Genomic DNA, 14872 nt, shown 5'->3' with positions numbered 1-14872 from the left:
TAACATTCCCACCAATGCCTTCATTAGCATCTCTGACGGGTGGTGCGGTTGTGGAACAAAAATCCCAAGACCCATCGCAACTTTGGACATTCGAAAATGCCGTCTTGCTCATCGAAGAATGCCAGGACCCTGTCATTCTAGAGGCATTGGACAACTTTGTGCAACAGAACAAACCGGTATTGTTGAGCCCGTCTCCGCTCGCCTTCGATGGAGCTGTCACTGTGGATGCTAAGCAGTTCACCCTCAGGGGCGTCACATACCCCAAAATCACCAACGCTACCAGAGAAGACGCTGCGAAGATAGCAACCTTGTTGCACTTGAGTGAGACCGAGATTATCAGAATCATTCTGCAGACAAACATACGGATCCCCGCGAAAAAAAACGATGAAAAGGTCAAGACCAACCTCTCGGTGCCGAAGGAGAGGGAAAAGGCCCGGCAGAAGGAGCTCATCACGTTCTACGCGTCCCGAGTTCTTCGTGAGAGAAGAGCCATCATTTCGTTGACCACAGCCGTGCTCAAGAACAAAAACAACCCCAGATGCTCAGAGGTGATCCGGACCGTGGGGAAGCAGATCTACGTGACGAAGGACCTCATCTCCCGCACCATCGATCAGCTTGAGAAGCACGCACAACTGCTCTCTAGCAAGGCATGGGCCACGGATTATTCGGCCGAGTTCAACGAGTTGTACAAGAGCGAGCTTCTTATGACCACACAGAGTGTGTTGATGTTGCTCGTGGACTTGGTGGCCGGGAACCCTTGTGTGCAGAAGGCAGACGCGTGCCGGTGGTTCAAGCTTATGGAAAAGACCAACTTTGCGGCAGATCTTGCCAAAGCCATAGAGGTTGGGCAGTTGGAAACCATCGAGAGCTTATGCTCTGTCGCCTCCATTCTCTTCCTTGACTTGGACTTTGACTTCTACAACACCACCGATGTGGTTAATTATATGAACGACCCTGAAAGCTTTGCGAGTATCAACAGAGCCTTGTCCAACACTGCCTCCAACCCCATTGTCATGTTTGCCTGGACGATTGTTTTATTCCGCAAGGCCATCACCATGGACGATGCGTTTGACGATACGTTTATGGCCATATTCGACAACGATCTTAGCGAGTTGGACCGCACAATCAAAGCCTTTACTGTGCGAAGCTACGACTTGAACGTGTTTGCAGCGTTGAAGAAGTGCCATGATAACCTCCAGTTTGACCCATACTACTCCTCCGTCTTGGGCTCCATGCTCATCCACTCTTCCCCTTTCGCCCCGCTCACCCCCGAGCTTGCATCGACCGTGGAGACAGTGATGAAGGATGCCTCGGATGTCATTCTCGAGCGCTTTTTCAACCACGAAGGGGTCCAAAGATGGTTCATTTTGGCCAGAGCCAAATTCCCAAGCTCGATCGCCCCGTTTGTGAGATTGGCCAACGTGAACTCCTTTTTCGCCTACGAAGAGTTCAAGCAGGTTCGCTCCTATACCGCGCTCTTCACCAAGGAGTACCTCGAAACTGTGTATGAGTTTGACGACACGGACGAAGACTTGATCAAGTTGACCTCCAACATTGACATTCCGCCGATGTACGAACGCTCCAACTTAACCTTGTTGTTAGAAGCGGGCACCAAGGGAAAGATCCTCCCGACTGAGGACGAAGATGAGGTGTTGGTTGCCTTCTTGTACAAGTACAACGGCTGGTCGTTGTTAGGCAGAATTTTACAAAACATTTCCAAACAGCTTGACAAAGACAAGCTTGATCTCGTGGTGGACATGTTCCACTTGTTGCACAACGTTGCTCGAGATTTGCCGGCCGAACAAGTGGAGGAGATATTGTCGTTCATGTCGTTGTATACCGATGACTCTGATATTGTCGAAGTCGTGTTGAGATTGTTCGAGCAGGCGTTGCACGGGAGACAGGTGGTCATTTTGGAGGCTGGTATGAACTTGTTGAGCGTATTGGTGCCGTACCGTTCGTCCAGAATCTGGTCCTACTTGTCGAAATCTCCGTTGTTGGGCCAGGTCGGTACCGAGAGCTTCCTTGAAATCATTTTGGGCTCCATCGAAATGGCCAACAGTAACTTTGAGTTCACCGTCTCTGTATTCAAATTTGTCAATTTCCTCATCTCTGACTGTCTCAGCTTGGAGGAAACCTTTCCGTCCAAGCACAAGTCGGAGATCTTGGTGCGATTTGTCGCCCACGGAATTAGAGTGTTTGAAAGCTTCATCCACTGGAGTGTATCAAAGAGACATGAAAAGTTGCAGCTCGGTACCCTTTTGGTCGGGATCTTCTCCAAGATTTTGATCTCCGTCTACAGCATCGACGAGTCCAAGGATGCATCAAGCAAGCCAACCAAGGTGTTTGCTGAATCTGCCAGCTTGCTTGTGAGGGCCTTCTTGATTGCTGATCTTCGTGACGTCAGATCCAACGCTCCAATTATCTCAACCATCGAGGCCATCAGCGCTTCCTCCACCGCCTTCCACACCACTGATAATGCTGGCTTCTGGCATGACCAATGGATCCACCAGTCGTTGGCCTTTTCTTCGTTGCTTGTTTCTATCCGATCCATGTTAAACCTCCACCCCTCTAGTTTTGAAAAGTCCTTGTTTGTGAAATTGTCGAACTTGGTTGATGTTTACTCCCGCTACTCGCATTGGCGTCTCTCTGTCGTCAGGTTGATGACTGCCATCGTGAGTGCCAAGTGGCCCAACGAGCCACCATCCATGTTGTCCCATCTTGGTAGTAACCATGCCAGCATCTTGTTGCACTCGCTTTCCAGTGATTTGAACTCTGGTTTTGACGACAGCTCGATGGGTATCTCTCTCTACGACTTTTTTGCTGCCGTTATGGAAGGTAACCAAGAAGGCTTGTCCATCTTGTTCATCCGCGGAGAAGATACAAAAGGTTCTAGTCCTGGTTCCGTCTCACTTCTCGGCATTTTAAAGAAGAATGTGGTCAATATCCACCGTCACTCTGATTCGATTTCTCTCCACCTTGTTGATGCTTTGGCCTTAGCGTTCAACTCCTGGACTACCGCCAGGGAAAGCGACAACGATCAAGAATTCATATCTGAGTTAATCAGACGATTGCAAGATGAGCCGGCTAAGGAGCCAAAGACGTTTGATGAGTATGTTGAGTCCTGCTACAAGTTTAAAATGTTCTCTAAGATCTCTGAAATCTTGGCTTTATACTTGTACTCCACCCCAGACACAGAGTGTTCCCAGTTGATTCTTGACCTCATCAAGTCAGACGCGTTCATCAAGAAAATGAAACACTTCTTCAAGATCCGGGGTTACAACTCGGCGTTGCATGCCAACTTACAGTACAAGTTTGAAAAGAGGTGGAGCAGTTTGAGCTTGAAAGACTTTACCCGCTCTTTCTTGGTTCAACGCAAGAGATTTGGTGCCGATGCGATTTACGACCTTGACTTGTTGAATGAGTTCCTCGGCGGCGACGCGAGGTGGGCGGACTTCCAGAACGAAGTCATCTTGGCGAGTGTGAACTTGCAGTACATTGTCGCCCAAATCAACAACTCAAAGTCTCTTGGGGCGTTGATCACAGCATACTGCCAAAAGACTGGCGCCGGGGTCGAAAGCAGCTTTGCGAGCATTGCCGTTGAGTTGCTCCGAATCAATTCGGTTGAAGGAACCCCCGCAAGCATCTTCAATGAAATCTATCAAGAGCGGATCGAGTTGGCCTTCTATATTGTCTACAGCATATCGAAGACCAGTACCAGTGTTAGTGACAATCAGGTATTCTCGATCATCAGAGCTGCTTCTGAGCTATTGGTAAGCCATGACTTTGGCTTCATCGAGAAGCTCGACAACAAGGAAAATACCTCATATCGCCCAATCTTGCGTATTTTGTTGTCCACCCTTGGAATGATCAAGGCCGACGCCAAGTTGATTGCTGAGCATTCCGAAACCTTCTCCAACATCTTCGGCTTGGTTATCGCAAAGGGGTTCTCGTGCTTGTTATCATCCATCCAAAACGAAGTGTTTTCCTCGTACGAGAAGGAGTTCTCGAAATCTGCGGCCATTACCTCTAAGATGGAAGATGTGCTTATGATTTTGTCTGTGTTGAAGGCTTTCGTCAATCTCCATTTAACCGATGAGTTTAAAACCACCATGACCTCTTTGCTATTAGATAGCGGCACCTTGAGATCTATCTTGAACCTTTACTCCTCCTCGCACTTAATTAACATTAACGGCGAGCCCGTCTTTGCCGAAATGATGTTGATGGTTATCTACCAATTGGTATCCGTGGACGTTGTTGCGGAACAACTCATCTCCAATGGTTTGTTCTCTGTCTTAACTGAGAGCCCCATATCGCTTGTGTTACAGAAGGGTGGCGTTCGTCCGTCTCAGTCCCCAAGATACCACCATATCTGGAGTAACGAATTGCTTTCCATCGTCTTGACCTTGCTCAGCAAGTTTGGTGTCAGGTTGCTCCCTGAAGTATGCATGTTCTTGACCCATTTCGAGAAGCAGATTCACGGCGCATTGAGTGGATGGAAGCAGAACTCTGTGGTCATTTCCGCTCCGTATATCCAAGAAACCACCCAGCTTGTGTTGCTCTACCAAGTGCTTGAAGCCTTGAATGTCCAGGAGTACATTCTGGTGGGGTACGCCAAGAACCTCGGCTACGGTGCAAGCGATGTTGTGTTGTTCCCAGGTTTGGAAACCGAAGACGACAGAGCCTCTTTGAGCGATAGATTAAAGTACTTGTTGTCGCATCCAAAGTTCTTATCCTCGAGGGTTGCTCCGTGTACCCTTGAAGAACAGAGAATCTTTGACAACGGTGGCAAGGCGCTAGAAAGGTTTATTGCTGATATTGTTGGTGAGATTCGTGATCTCAAAGAGTCTATTGCTCAGTGATGTGTATATGTACTTAAATAATTGTTTATTTAAAGATTAACCATATGGTAATGCTACGTTCCACAGGATTATTTCCCAAGAAACATCTTCTTAAAGTCCTCATTGGACTTTGGCGGGTCCCCCGAAGCCGACTTCTCCCCGGACTGAGGGAGCGCCTTACGTCTGCGAAGATTCAGCGGTACCAAAAACTTTGGCTTTGCCGACGTCGGCAAAGCCACGTTCTGCGTCAATTCCTTCGGAGTTCCGAGCTTCAACGCGATCCCTTCGAAGATCTGCCCGTTTAACTGCATGGATGCCTTTCCAGCCCCCAGCACCGTTTCGTATTCAACAAGAGCCCCACCAAACTCCGGTTTGAGTGTCACCCCCGCCACAGGACCAATGGTGGAGAAAAACTGTCTGATTTGAGCCTCTCTGATTGTGTCAGGGATGTTTAAAATGCTAATCGTTGCCGACCTGTTGTCGCTATGAGTCGAGGCAGGAGGAGCCTTTTGCTTGGTCTTGAAGCTGGCGTCTGCCATAGAGACAGAGATTGGACGGCCGGCAAGTCCAAACTGATCATGAGCCATCGCATTAAGGGCCGAGATCTCGTCGGCAAACTTGATAAACCCGTACCCATCGTTCTTTCGGTCGCTCTGTGGGTGTTGAGAGCTATTTGGCAAGGTGATTTTTTCAATTTCACCGTACTCTGCAAAATGTGCCCGCAAGGTTTCCTCCGAGACCCTAAAGTCAAGATTCTTCACGATCACTGACCTCCTCTCTTTATCAACCGTTTGCTTCTCCTTTGGATTGGATATCTTCACCACCAACTTGTGGTCATCAATGGTCCGTCCGTGTAGCTGGCTTGTGGCATTCGTGGCACTAGACGGAAGGAGGTATTCCACATAGCAGAACCGGCGATTGGAATTAAACTTCAACGACGGTAAGCGAATGGACATAATTGTGCCAAACACGCCAAACAATTCCTCTAGCCTCTCCTGGCTGAATTCTGGGGGAAAGTTGGTGACCCAGATCGTGTTGTAGAGACACCTTTTGACGTCGAGCTCAGCGCCCTCCATGCGTTTCAAGTTCTTGGTGAGCGCAGCAAGCACCGACCTCTCGTCAGTAAATTCCACCTTTGCAAATAAGGAGCCTTCTCCTTGAACAAGAGTCAAGTCCTTGATCTCTCCGCAGTCTCTGAAAAATGCCGACACTACCGGCTTGGAGATATTGGCAGGAAGGTTTGCTACCAATACGCACAAATGTTCTCTGTCACGCTTTGGAGGTTCATCGCTGTTATGGTGCTGCTTGTCCTTCTTGCTTTCTTGACTATGCAGTGCTGGCCCTTCGTCTTCGCTTCTCCTCCTCTTGGTGCTAGACACTGACACAGCGCTGAGCTGCTGTTCCATCTGTTCCTGTTGCCGCTGTTCCTGTGCCAACTGAAGCTCGTATCTCGTCACATTAACGGTGTGCATCTTCCTCTGACTCTTGATGCAGGCAGTCTGGTAGGAAAACGGTGTTCCGTGTAGTTGTTCGTACCGCAACCATTCGTCAATGATACGCTCTGGCCAATCGACAATCGTAAGCAACAGACATGCCCGCTCAAACAAAGCAGAGATCTCTGTTGGCGACCCATACTGTCTCTCATAATCCAATGCAAACAACCAGTTCTCCACCTGGGTCTTGTGTTTCGAGAGAAGCTGCTCAATGATCCTCCGCCCCAGAGGTAAGTCTTCGAGCTCCACGTACACCGCGACGCAGAGCTTTTCCACCGAATGGAGTGCGTCTTCGGTGTTGTCAATGGCATAGGTGGCGTAGTTCTCGATATCGGTGTACAACTCTGTGATCATGTCCAAATTTCCGTTCTTCACCGCCTTGAACTCGTACGTCACCAACACCATGGCAAGCACTTTCCAGTCCTCGGGAGCTGCTCTGTGGAGCAAATCCACCGTTCCTATCCGGCCGCGCATGGCTTTAAAACCGTTAATGCTGGCGAAGTCCATGTAGTCAAGGTGTGAAATAGACTCCGCAAAGGCTACAGCGCTGTCAGGATGGTAGCGGATGAACTTGGCTAAAACGGTGTCCACATCGCTGGCCTGGTGCTCGTACAATATGGCAAGATACGCCCTCCAGACGGGAATGTAGCTGGAATCGTTCACCTTGTCGTCGATGGCACGCGCAAAAATGGAGGCGATAAACTGTGGGTTGCGGAACTTGGCTGGTCGCTTGCTCTCCATGGCCAAGTACCGAATCCATGTATCGGGGGAAACGGTATCCTGGGTCCTGAGCTCAAGCTCTCTGGTTTCAAAGTAGCTCGTGCGCTTCTTGCACTCACTCACAATCTTGCTTGCGGCCCGCATCTCCCCCTCGTACTTGGCGTTGTTATACCGGGACACCAACTGCGAGAGCATGGAAAAGGTGGAGTCGATGGAGGCATGGGGCACGGCGAGTCTCGCAAGAAGGAACTTTTTCAACGTTTCAAAACCACCGGGCCCTTGGAATTTTGTGCTATAGAAGCTGTAACACAACTCCCACACAATGGAGCTCTGGTATGCGTACGCTGTTTCCCGGACGCCCTGCTCTAACAACGCCATGATATCGCTCTCAGCAAACACCGCCTCGTGGATTTCATTCGCATTCCGGTGCGCCTCGTACGCTTCCACTGCAAACAGCAAGTACTGGTACCAGTTCGTGCACGACGGGTTATCGGCCACCATCCGTGTGTACACCTCTCTGAGCTCTGAAAGCCGGGCAAACTCGTCTTCCACAAGTCCCGAGTCCTCAATCCACCCATAGTACTCCGAGTTTGTCAACGCAAACGTCTCAGCCATGGTTTTGCGCGCATTGGTAAGCTCCTCGAGCATAGTGGCCTTGCTGTGGCGCAAGAGGGCAACAAGTTTGGCGTGGTTGTCCCGGTCATATGGATTCTCCTCGAGCGCTTCAAACACAGTCGCTATTTCCTGGTAAACATCACCAGTCGAATTCATATCAGGTAGTAGTGAAGGTGAAGCTAATGGCAAAAATCGGTGAAATATAAAATCTCTGGTGTCTGCTTCTCTTCACCTCCTGTCTGGCGTCTCTTTACATCCTGCGTCTGCGGGTAACCCCAGCTCATCGCATGCAACTTTATTTTTTTCTATAATTTTTCGTGCATAATTTTTCATACGTACTCCAAATCCCATCTTCATCCATATCACATCGTTTCATACTCACAATGGCGAATGACACTTCTACTACCGCTGTGGCAGAGTCCTATGTGGACGGACTGACCACGTTTGAGTCGTTTGACCTTGACCCACGCCTCATCCAGGCGATCAAGCAGCAGGGGTTCAGCAACCCGACGCTCATCCAGGCTAAGGCCATCCCGTTGGCGCTCCAAGAGAAGCGTGACATCATCGCGAAAGCGTCCACCGGCTCGGGTAAGACTGCTGCATACTGCATTCCGATCATTCAGAGCATCTTGGAGGATTTGGCCAACCAGAGCGAGCCCGAGCACGAGATCCGTTCGATCATCTTGGTGCCGACCCGCGAGTTGTCCAGCCAGGTCACCCAGTTCTTGGAGAAGTTGTTGGTGTACTGTAACAAGGCTATCAGTGTGGCGAACTTGTCCGCCACCTACTCGCCGCAGGTGTTGGGCCTGATTCTCGCGAACAAGCCCGAGATCGTGGTGTCGACCCCAGCAAAGCTCATCGCGATCCTCGAAGCGAATCAGAGTGTCGTTAACCTCAAGCATGTAAGGAGCATGACCATCGATGAGGTCGATTTGATCCTCTCCTACGGTTACATGGATGACCTTGACAAGTTAGAAAACTTCCTCCTGGTCAAAAAGAACAACCTCCAGATTTTTCTCATGAGTGCGACCGTCAACGACGACTTGAATGAGCTCAAGGCAAAGTTTTGCACTAAACCCGCCATTTTGAAACTCAACGACGACACCGCCAGAGACAAAAAACTTGTCCAATACTACGTCAGGACCTCCGAGTTTGACAAGTTCTTGTTGACCTACGTCATATTCAAGTTGAGCTTGATCAAGGGTAAAACATTGGTCTTTGTCAACAACATTGACAGGGGCTACAGGCTCAAGCTCTTTATGGAACAGTTCGGGATCCGCTGCTGTGTGCTCAACTCCGAGTTACCGATCAACTCCAGATTGCACATTGTCGAAGAGTTTAATAAGAACGTGTATAACCTCTTGATTGCCACAGATGAGACCAACGATTTCACCGTTGAGCGTGATGAGGACGATGAGGAGATGGAGGAGGCCAAACCAGAGGAACCAAAGAAAGGTGCTAAGAAGGACCGCGAGTACGGTGTTTCCCGCGGTGTCGATTTCAGAAACGTCGCCTGCGTGCTCAACTTCGATCTTCCAACCACCTCCAGGTCGTATATCCACCGTGTCGGGAGGACCGCGCGTGCGGGAAAGTCCGGCATGGCGCTCTCGTTTGTCATTCCCGGTAAAGAGTTCAATAAGCACAAGGCGTCCGCACTCGCATCAACCAAGCGTGACGAAAAGGTTTTGAAACGTGTGGTAAAGTCGCAGTTGAAGTTGGGCTTCGAGATCAAGCCGTATTCGTTTGATATGAAGCAGGTGGAGGGCTTTAGATACAGAGCCGAGGATGGTTTCCGTGCGGTCACCGCAACCGCCATCAGAGAGGCACGGATCAAGGAGTTGAAGAATGAGTTGCTCAACTCCGAGAAGTTGAAGCGCCATTTTGAAGAAAATCCCCAGGATTTGATTTCCTTGAGACATGACAAGGAGTTGCATCCGAGCAGAGTCCAGACCCATTTGAAGCGAGTACCTGACTACCTCTTGCCAGCAGGTGCCAGGAAGGACACCGCTCATAAGATCGGCTTCGTGCCATTCCAAAAGAAGGTTGCCAAGAGAAAGGGTAAGAAGTCGACCAGAAAGTCAGACCCGTTGAAAACCTTCAAGGCGAGAAAGTAAGGATCAGGTAACGTCTACTGTAATCCGAACCTCCCGAGCTCTGCTCTTTTGTATCATATGTTGTAGTAACCAATACAGTTGTCTAATTAGGTGCTCACAAAATGCTAACCGATGTATCTGTAGTGCTTTGGTATGGTGTTAGTTCTACCGCATCCGAAAGATTTGGTAAATGGAAATTGTACGTTAAGAGGTAGAGTTTCAGCGCAGTAAAGTCACCCTCGAAGGATGGCATGGCCCAGCACCCACTACGTCTTGTAGAGGTGCCATTTGATTATCCCTTGCATAGCTTCCAAAAATGAAGCTCTCAGGAAAAAAGCTTCATTTTTTCCGGCATGGTTTTTGGTGTGGGAAGAGCCATAACTTGTCTATTCCTCACTGATTGGCGTATGTATAGCAAGGAAAATCGCTTCTAACTGAGCACCTAATTAACTAAACGCACTTATGACATTTCATCAGATCAGCGACTTGGGGCGTTCTCAAATACCATCCAAGTGCTAAGAATTCTCCCCTTCACTGGCCTTGCACTGACATTTACATGATATAAGGTTGAATTTACGTCTTCTTTTATGTACCCCTTCAGTCTAAGGCGTGAAATTCGTCCTTCTTTACGTGTATCTTACTTTCCAACCATTTAGCCTCGTTTGAGTAACTATTGGTAGTTGCGAGTTTGGCTAAAAACGTAAGCGACGGCTATTCTGTTTGTGTAATAATTAAATAACTTGTTCATAAAGACTAATATTGCGTATATACATTGCCGTCTCATTCAGCTTTCACCTCACTCCTTAACCAACTCATTAAGTCCAACAATCCCATAAAAGCTGGCATCTTCTGTCTTTTTTACCGCAACTTCGGCGACCTTCTGTGTGCTCACAACCGGTCTAGCGATACTGTTCACAAAGGCCGACGTCCCGGTTACAGAGCCTATACTTCCCGCAAGGTCTACGGCGCCTTTCACAGCATGTCTGAAGTCGAAAGCAGTCTGCTCATCGCACATTATGCCCGGACGTAAGACGATCGATCTTAAGCTGTCGCCGAATCTGGAGAAAAGCTCTGCCTCGGCCTTTCTCTTCGTTTGGATATAGCCCACTGGAACCATCGGGACCTGCTGGTCCGCTGACACATAAATGAACACTGGCTTCGCGGCGGTTTCTCCTGCTATACTCTCAGTTTTTGATTCTGCCAAAGTTTCAGCAAGGGTGATAGCAGACTGGTAGTTCATCGCCTCGTACGAATTCGTCGCGCTCTTCTCCATTGGATTGGCACCACCGAACATGGCAGAAACGGCCTTTCTGTTCTCACATAAGGTGCCTAAGACAGACGCTGATGCATCTCTCTTGGCGTGCAAAAGCTTCTTGTATGACGAGTTTTCGAAAAGGACGCCAATGCTGTGGACGACGGCATTGGTATTCTTCAAGTGATGGGCATAGGTGGGTGGATTGAAGACATCACCCTTGGCCCAGTTAGTATTTTTGATCCAAAATGCGTCATGATGCGATTCTATAGCGGGTGGGGTCCCAGAACGGCTATCCAAGGTTAGTATGGCGTTGGGGAGTCAGGCGATAATACTCACGAAATAGAGGTGACATTGTAACCAGAGTTAAAGAAAGCCTGACAGATTCGCTTCCCTAAGAAGCCAGCACCGCCAAAGACAACAACAGATTTAGACATTGAGTTAGCAGACGTTTAGGGATGGAGAAGTAGAGCCGGCCATAAAACCTTGTGGTTAAATACAAGTGAGGCTATCCTGCACGCGAGGGAGCTTCACGAAGAGCAATACATGGAATGGGGACCATAGAAGAAATGTGGCACAAGGGGAAGAGAATGAAGAAAAGAAACCCATTGTAAAATACCAAGGAAAATATACCATTTTTAAACTTCAAAAGAGTATTGTTATGAAACATTCAGTTGTGTTTCTGGTCCAGTAGAATGCATTGGCGTGTAATGTAGATTGTAGCCAATTGACAGGCTCCAACAAAACCCAAAAGAAAAAATAGTGATCTGGCCTTCAACTATACTCGGATATTATTTTGAGACGGGAAATATACTTAAATAACAGCTTATTGGTGCCAGGTTGGAGAGCTTGGTAAGAGGTTTTTATTCGAGACATTCGCAGAACTGGGTAAAATGCCAGTTTAAGGCTGGAGCATCATCTTGGTCACGTGTAAACCTCTACTATGGAATAGACTTACATTACAGATAAAGCTACCTTAGGGTGCCGAAGCCGTGCCAGGCTGGCTGCTGAATGGCATGCTACTGAGATAATTCGATTGCAATAAGTTGTTATAAGTAATGATACTAATGATAAATTTTAAATATGGATATGTTGTAAATCCATACAGGTAGCACTGTATTGAGCGGCATATCTTCCCACTCCTTTTCAGAGTATGACACCGATGATAGATCGGGTGAGACAATATATGATGCTCCAGTTCTTTTCATTATAAGTCAAAATTTCCCTTCTGATCATCTCATACTGGATGTTACGTGGTGGTGATAGCTTGTACCTCCTTATTGGACAGGTATCGCAAGAATTTTGACGACGTGAAAGTATAAAGCCCCAACATCACCGTTATCTAATTTAAGCTACCCTCACCCTTCAGTAGTATCTAACTATCCATGCAGGATGTAACTCAACTCGGTCTCAGCACACTCCCTGCCCATCGGCACGGCTGAATGTAGAAAAAGCAGCTGCGCAATAGGCAGGGGTAAATTTATCTGTTCATATTTGCTCTTCTTCCCACTACGCCTTCCCCATCGATATGTCTAACCGCTCAATTCCCGACACTACCGAACGAAGCGGCCGCTCACGTCCAAATACCGTGCCTTCTGCGGAAGACCCACTCTCAGCAAATCCCGAGTCGAGATACCGCCCAGTAACGGCGCGTACCACCATCTTGCGAGCCTCCTCGCGTGTCAGATCGGCCTCGGTGACTAGATCGGCCTCAGTTGAGCGCCCTGAATTGCACCGAATCGGCAGTGTGGCTGGTGGGGGCCGCACACGTTCGTCTCTCGGTGGAGATGCCCCCGCCGGGTTTGCATTTTTGGGGAGCAACTATGAACGAATTGAGAACCTCCAGGATATGAGGCCGCGCGATTTGGTTGGCGAGTACAAACGGGTGAGCTGGAACGACTTTGCGGTATCCCAGCGCGAGTTGAAGGCATGCAAGAACAAGCTTGTGCGCGAGTTCTACGACGACCAGAACGAGCTAATCGAGCGGTACGAGGAGATTGACGCGCTATTGGACTCGGGGATCACGTTGACGATGTTACATAACTACGGTAGTGATATTGATACGCCTACAATGGTGCGTGAGGCGTCATCAAGCGTGGTGGACGATGTCGGTGATAGACAGACGTCCGGCCTGTACCAGTATGACACAATACTCAGTCGGGCCGGAGCTCCCGGGAACATCGACATTGAGGGAGGGACATTGCTTGGATACAACAAAGAGAATGACGATTCAGTTGTGGCGTATGCCATCATGGTCAACTTTGTGGTGAACTTTGCATTGCTTCTTGGAAAGGTTGCTGTAGCGGTCATGACCTCCTCCATCTCCATCATTGCCTCGTTAGTTGACTCTTTACTCGACTTTTTGTCCACCCTCATCATCTTTGTCTCCAATAAGTTGTCCACCAAGCGTGACTGGAAGACCAAGCACTTGTACCCCGTTGGAAGATCACGCTTGGAGCCTCTCGGGGTCTTGGTCTTTTCGATCATTATTATCATTTCCTTCCTCCAGGTCGGCAACCTGGCACTTGGCAGGCTTCTCCATGACAAAGACCACGTGGCAGTGGAGGTTGGCCTCTTCTCGTCCGTCATCATGGGGCTCACTATCGTTGTCAAGCTCGGCTGCTGGGTTTGGTGTCGCTCCGTGAAGTCCTCCTCCGTGCAAGCGTTGGCTCAAGACGCCATGACGGACATTGTTTTCAACACTGTGTCGATTTTAATGCCCACCATAGGTCACTTTTTTGGTATCTGGTGGATGGATGCGGCTGGCGCCCTCGTCTTGTGCATGTACGTGATTGTCTCGTGGGCCCAGACCGCCTTCGGGCACATCGACAACTTGACTGGTGCCGCAGCTGACAAGGCTGACCAGCAGGTCATTTTGTATCTCTGTTTACGCTTTGCCACCTCGATTAAGCAGATCACTGCGATCAACATCTACCACGTGGGCGATGGTTTGAACGTGGAGGTGGACTTGGTCTTGGACCCAAACTCCAACTTGAAGGACGCCCATGATATCGGTGAAGCATTACAGTATGCTATTGAGACCTTGCCCATGGTGGAGAGGGCGTTTGTTCATTTAGATTACCGAACCGGGAACTACGTCGGGCACTTGGCGTGAAAAAAGATGTGGGATTTCACATTTGGGTCTATACATTTAGGCGGAGGACCAGATATTTCCGATTGGTTCCAAGTTCCGATATAGTTGACACCAGTTGGCAGTCCACGGGTGATAAAGTTTACGTTAGAATTGAGTTAGACAACGGATACTTGGCCATTATAGCTAATAAACCCTTTGCTCTGGCTAAGGGTTCCACGAGTAGATGATAACTAGGTAATATAGTATCAGAGTTTTCCCACCCCTGTGGAGCGTAGACCTAACCAATTCGTAAATTTCCAGTTAGTATATCGAACTGGCAATTCCAGTTAGAAGTTGAACTGAAGCCAACGTATGGATCAGCAGTGATGATGGATAAACTGAGGCCCGTAATTGCCTCTAGAGATCCGACGCTCTAGATTAGTCACTAATACAGGCATTCTACCCTAATGTCACAAAACCCCCAGTTGACTCTATACAAAGTGGACTTATAGCTAGTCTGAAGTGTGACCCTTATATTGACTTTTCAAATTGAATGTAACTCTAGTCACAAAATACAATTGGATGTAAAAGGTTTCATATAAACCACATGCCAGGGAAGCTAACCCGCTAGCATTTCAGCTAACTTACCAGTTTCCACTGTCGTCGCTGTTGTTGTTGTTGTTGTTGTTTCCAGACCCGTAAGAATCGTCATTGTTACCAGAACCGTAAGAATCAGAGTTGTTGTTGTTACCAGAACCGTAAGAGTCGGAATTGTTGTTACCAGA

The 14872-nt window shown here is 48.6% G+C and overlaps 6 protein-coding genes across 6 annotated transcripts in view; 3 read left to right on the top strand and 3 right to left on the bottom strand.

The window, feature by feature from the left end:
* Positions 1–14: 14 nt before the first annotated feature.
* NUP188 (Nup188p) lies at positions 15–4862 on the top strand (the record flags this gene model as incomplete). Its single annotated transcript, XM_019132209.1, has 1 exon — positions 15–4862. One exon carries the CDS (start codon positions 15–17, stop codon positions 4860–4862), a length of 4848 nt encoding a protein of 1615 aa, XP_018987779.1.
* A 68-nt stretch (positions 4863–4930) lies between these two features.
* On the bottom strand, positions 4931–7825 carry BABINDRAFT_5415 (U6 snRNP complex subunit; the record flags this gene model as incomplete). The annotated part of the gene is made up of 1 exon (XM_019132208.1): positions 4931–7825. The coding sequence occupies one exon, from the start codon at positions 7823–7825 to the stop codon at positions 4931–4933; it is 2895 nt and encodes a 964-aa protein (XP_018987778.1).
* A 201-nt stretch (positions 7826–8026) lies between these two features.
* On the top strand, positions 8027–9886 carry BABINDRAFT_159040 (ATP-dependent DNA/RNA helicase). Its single transcript, XM_019127431.1, has one exon. The coding sequence runs from the start codon at positions 8053–8055 to the stop codon at positions 9781–9783; it is 1731 nt and encodes a 576-aa protein (XP_018987777.1). The 5' UTR covers positions 8027–8052; the 3' UTR covers positions 9784–9886.
* A 507-nt stretch (positions 9887–10393) lies between these two features.
* Positions 10394–11554, bottom strand: BABINDRAFT_159039 (ubiquinone biosynthesis protein). Its single transcript, XM_019127430.1, has one exon. The coding sequence runs from the start codon at positions 11054–11056 to the stop codon at positions 10559–10561; it is 498 nt and encodes a 165-aa protein (XP_018987776.1). The 5' UTR covers positions 11057–11554; the 3' UTR covers positions 10394–10558.
* Positions 11555–12489: 935 nt separating this feature from the next.
* Positions 12490–14419, top strand: BABINDRAFT_159038 (uncharacterized protein). Its single transcript, XM_019127429.1, has one exon. It carries the CDS (start codon positions 12543–12545, stop codon positions 14127–14129), a length of 1587 nt encoding a protein of 528 aa, XP_018987775.1. The 5' UTR covers positions 12490–12542; the 3' UTR covers positions 14130–14419.
* Positions 14420–14827: 408 nt separating this feature from the next.
* Positions 14828–14872, bottom strand: part of BABINDRAFT_10875 (uncharacterized protein) — a gene marked incomplete at both ends in the record, with an annotated part of 409 nt that continues 364 nt past the window's right edge. Inside the window, one exon of the mRNA XM_019126802.1 lies at positions 14828–14868. Coding sequence (XP_018987774.1) covers positions 14828–14868 — 41 coding nt within the window. The remainder of the gene's footprint in view (positions 14869–14872) is intronic.

This window comes from Babjeviella inositovora (assembly GCF_001661335.1).
Source record: "Babjeviella inositovora NRRL Y-12698 unplaced genomic scaffold BABINscaffold_1, whole genome shotgun sequence".
Taxonomy (NCBI): Eukaryota; Fungi; Ascomycota; class Pichiomycetes; order Serinales; genus Babjeviella; species Babjeviella inositovora.
This window is presented reverse-complemented; position numbering and strand designations above follow the sequence as displayed.